The 2296-nt window shown below is 41.6% G+C and overlaps 1 protein-coding gene across 1 annotated transcript; it reads left to right on the top strand.

Moving 5' to 3' along the window:
- Positions 1-431: 431 nt before the first annotated feature.
- Positions 432-895, top strand: LOC130024414 (UPF0729 protein C18orf32 homolog). The gene has a single exon (XM_056115149.1). It carries the CDS (start codon positions 437-439, stop codon positions 683-685), a length of 249 nt encoding a protein of 82 aa, XP_055971124.1. The 5' UTR covers positions 432-436; the 3' UTR covers positions 686-895.
- The last annotated feature ends 1401 nt before the right edge of the window (positions 896-2296 follow it).

The raw sequence follows: 2296 nt of genomic DNA, 5'->3' as shown, positions 1-2296 counted from the left end.
AATTAAAGCACTTTCTTTATTTTTTAATTTTTTTTTAATTTTTAGTGAAACACCATGAGGTACAGTTGTAGATTTACAATTTTTTTGTGCTTGGGTTTCGATTATAAAATGATCAAATGCCCATCCCTCTACCAGTGCCCATTTTCCACCACCATGGATAATATCCCTCCCACCCCCATCCCTCCCATCTCACCCTGCCTCTGTGGCAGGCAATCCCTTGTGTTCTCTCTCTCCTTTTGAGTGTTGTGGTCTGCAAAAGAGTTAAAGCACTTTCTAGTATTGAATCTTCTCTGTCTTATTCATTGTCACTTTTAGAAAATACTTTAGTCTTAGGGCTGGAGCAATAGTACAGTGGGTAGTGCCATTTGCCTTGCACGTGCCCAACCCGGTTTCAATCCCCAGCATCCTGGAAGTACGCCGTTTCTGCTCGGTGGTCATGGCAGTGAATGTGCATGACAAAATGGTGTGCATTTCCTGTATCGTCATTCCAGTGCTGCTCTGGGTCTACAAAAAGTTCCTGGAGCCATACATCTACCCTCTGGTGTCCCCTGTGATTAGTTGGATATGGACTCGGAAAGCAATACCACAAATCAATGACAAAGGCAAAGGGGATTATAAGGGTGCAGCTATAAATGAATTACCAGCAAAGGGACCAACAGAAATCTGTGATAAAAAGAGTTATTAAAGGAGTTTCCCCAGCGGGCATCATTTTAAAAATGGACCTGATTATCTGAAGCATCTTTTTTGTAATTCTCTCTTTTTTCTCTGAGAACAGAATTTTGGGTAGAATAACTATGCACTTAATACGTAGTATTTATATTTAAGATGTACTTCATTATATTTAATGACCTCATTCCAAGTTCTTCTTTTCATTAAATTAGCTTTCATTTCTATCACTTAAAAAAAAAACCAAGAAAAAACAACAACAAAAACAACCCCCAGCATCCCATAAAGAAAAAAATAACTTTAATCTTGTTTCAAGGATACTAAAGTTTCTCTAATGTTTCTGAAAACTAATTTAATTTTTACAGAAATCTCCTAGTGATATACTGGTTCTATTTTCTCAATTCTCTTTCTCTTTTTTAAATGGTGACTCTCGACTATCTTTTTTTTTTTCTCTTTTTGGGTCACACCTAGCGATACTCAGGGGTTAATTCTGGCTTTGCACTCAGGAATTACTCCTCACGGTGCTTGGGGGACCATATGGGATGCTGGGAATCGAACCTGGGTTGGCCGCATGCAAGGCAAACGCCCTAACCGCTGTACTGTCGCTCCGGCCTGATGATCTTCATATTAAGAGTGAAGAACTAAAAACTGAGTGTTCCGGGGCTGGAGAGATAGCACAGTGGGTAGGGCGTTTGCCTTGCACGCAGCCAACCCGGGTTCAATTCCCAGCATCCCATATAGTTCCCTGAGCACCGCCAGGAGTAACTCCTGAGTGCAGAGCCAGGAGTAACCCCTGTGCATCGCCAGGTGTGACCCAGAAAGCAAAAACAAAAGAAAACAAAACAAAAGAACTTGAGTGTTCCCATTTTGTAGTGCTTTTCAAATTTGGCATGGGTTACTTAGTATCAGTATTTTTCTTTTCCTTTTTTTTTTAATTGAATCACCGTGAGATACAGTTGCAAAGCTTTCATAATTGAGTTTCAGTCATAAAATAATCGAACACCCATCCCTCCACCCGTGTCTGTGTACATTTTCCACCACTAATGTCCCTAGTATCCCTCCCGCCACCCCCACCCCACCCCACCCCCTGCCTCTATGGAAGACACTTTCCTTCTTATTCTCTCTCTTTACAGTATCAGTATTTTTCCTATCTTTCTTATTAGAAAGATTTTGTTTCACTATAGGGATACTTTGTTTCCTATAGGGATTTTCAGTCACCAACATTCCATTGTCCTATTGAAGTATATAAGCCTGATCATCAGCATTCTCGGCAGCATTTGGAGGAAGAGGACTAGGAATTCACTATTCCATATGTTGATTTTCACTTAGGTTTTCTGATTTTAGTAAGAGACAGTCACTTTTATTAAAAAAATTTTTTATTAGTTTTTATTTTTATTAGGGCTGGAGCGATAGCATAGCGGTAAGGCGTCTGCCTTGCTCGCAGCCAACATGGCCGACCCGCGTTCAATTCCTCCGCCCCTCTCGGAGAGCCCGGCAAGCTACCGAGAGTATCTTGCCCGCACGGCAGAGCCTGGCAAGCTCCCCGTGACGTATTCGATATGCCAGACACAGTAACAACAAAGTCTCCAATGGAGACGTTACTGGGCCTGCTCGAGCAAATCGATGAACA

This window comes from Sorex fumeus, unplaced genomic scaffold (assembly GCF_029834395.1).
Source record: "Sorex fumeus unplaced genomic scaffold, SorFum_2.1 ptg000028l, whole genome shotgun sequence".
Lineage (NCBI taxonomy): Eukaryota > Metazoa > Chordata > Mammalia > Eulipotyphla > Soricidae > Sorex > Sorex fumeus.
This window is presented reverse-complemented; position numbering and strand designations above follow the sequence as displayed.

Excerpts from the sequence above, each read along its gene's own strand:
- LOC130024414 (XM_056115149.1), top strand. The coding sequence starts at position 437 with ATGGCAGTGAATGTGCATGACAAAATGGTGTGCATTTCCTGTATCGTC.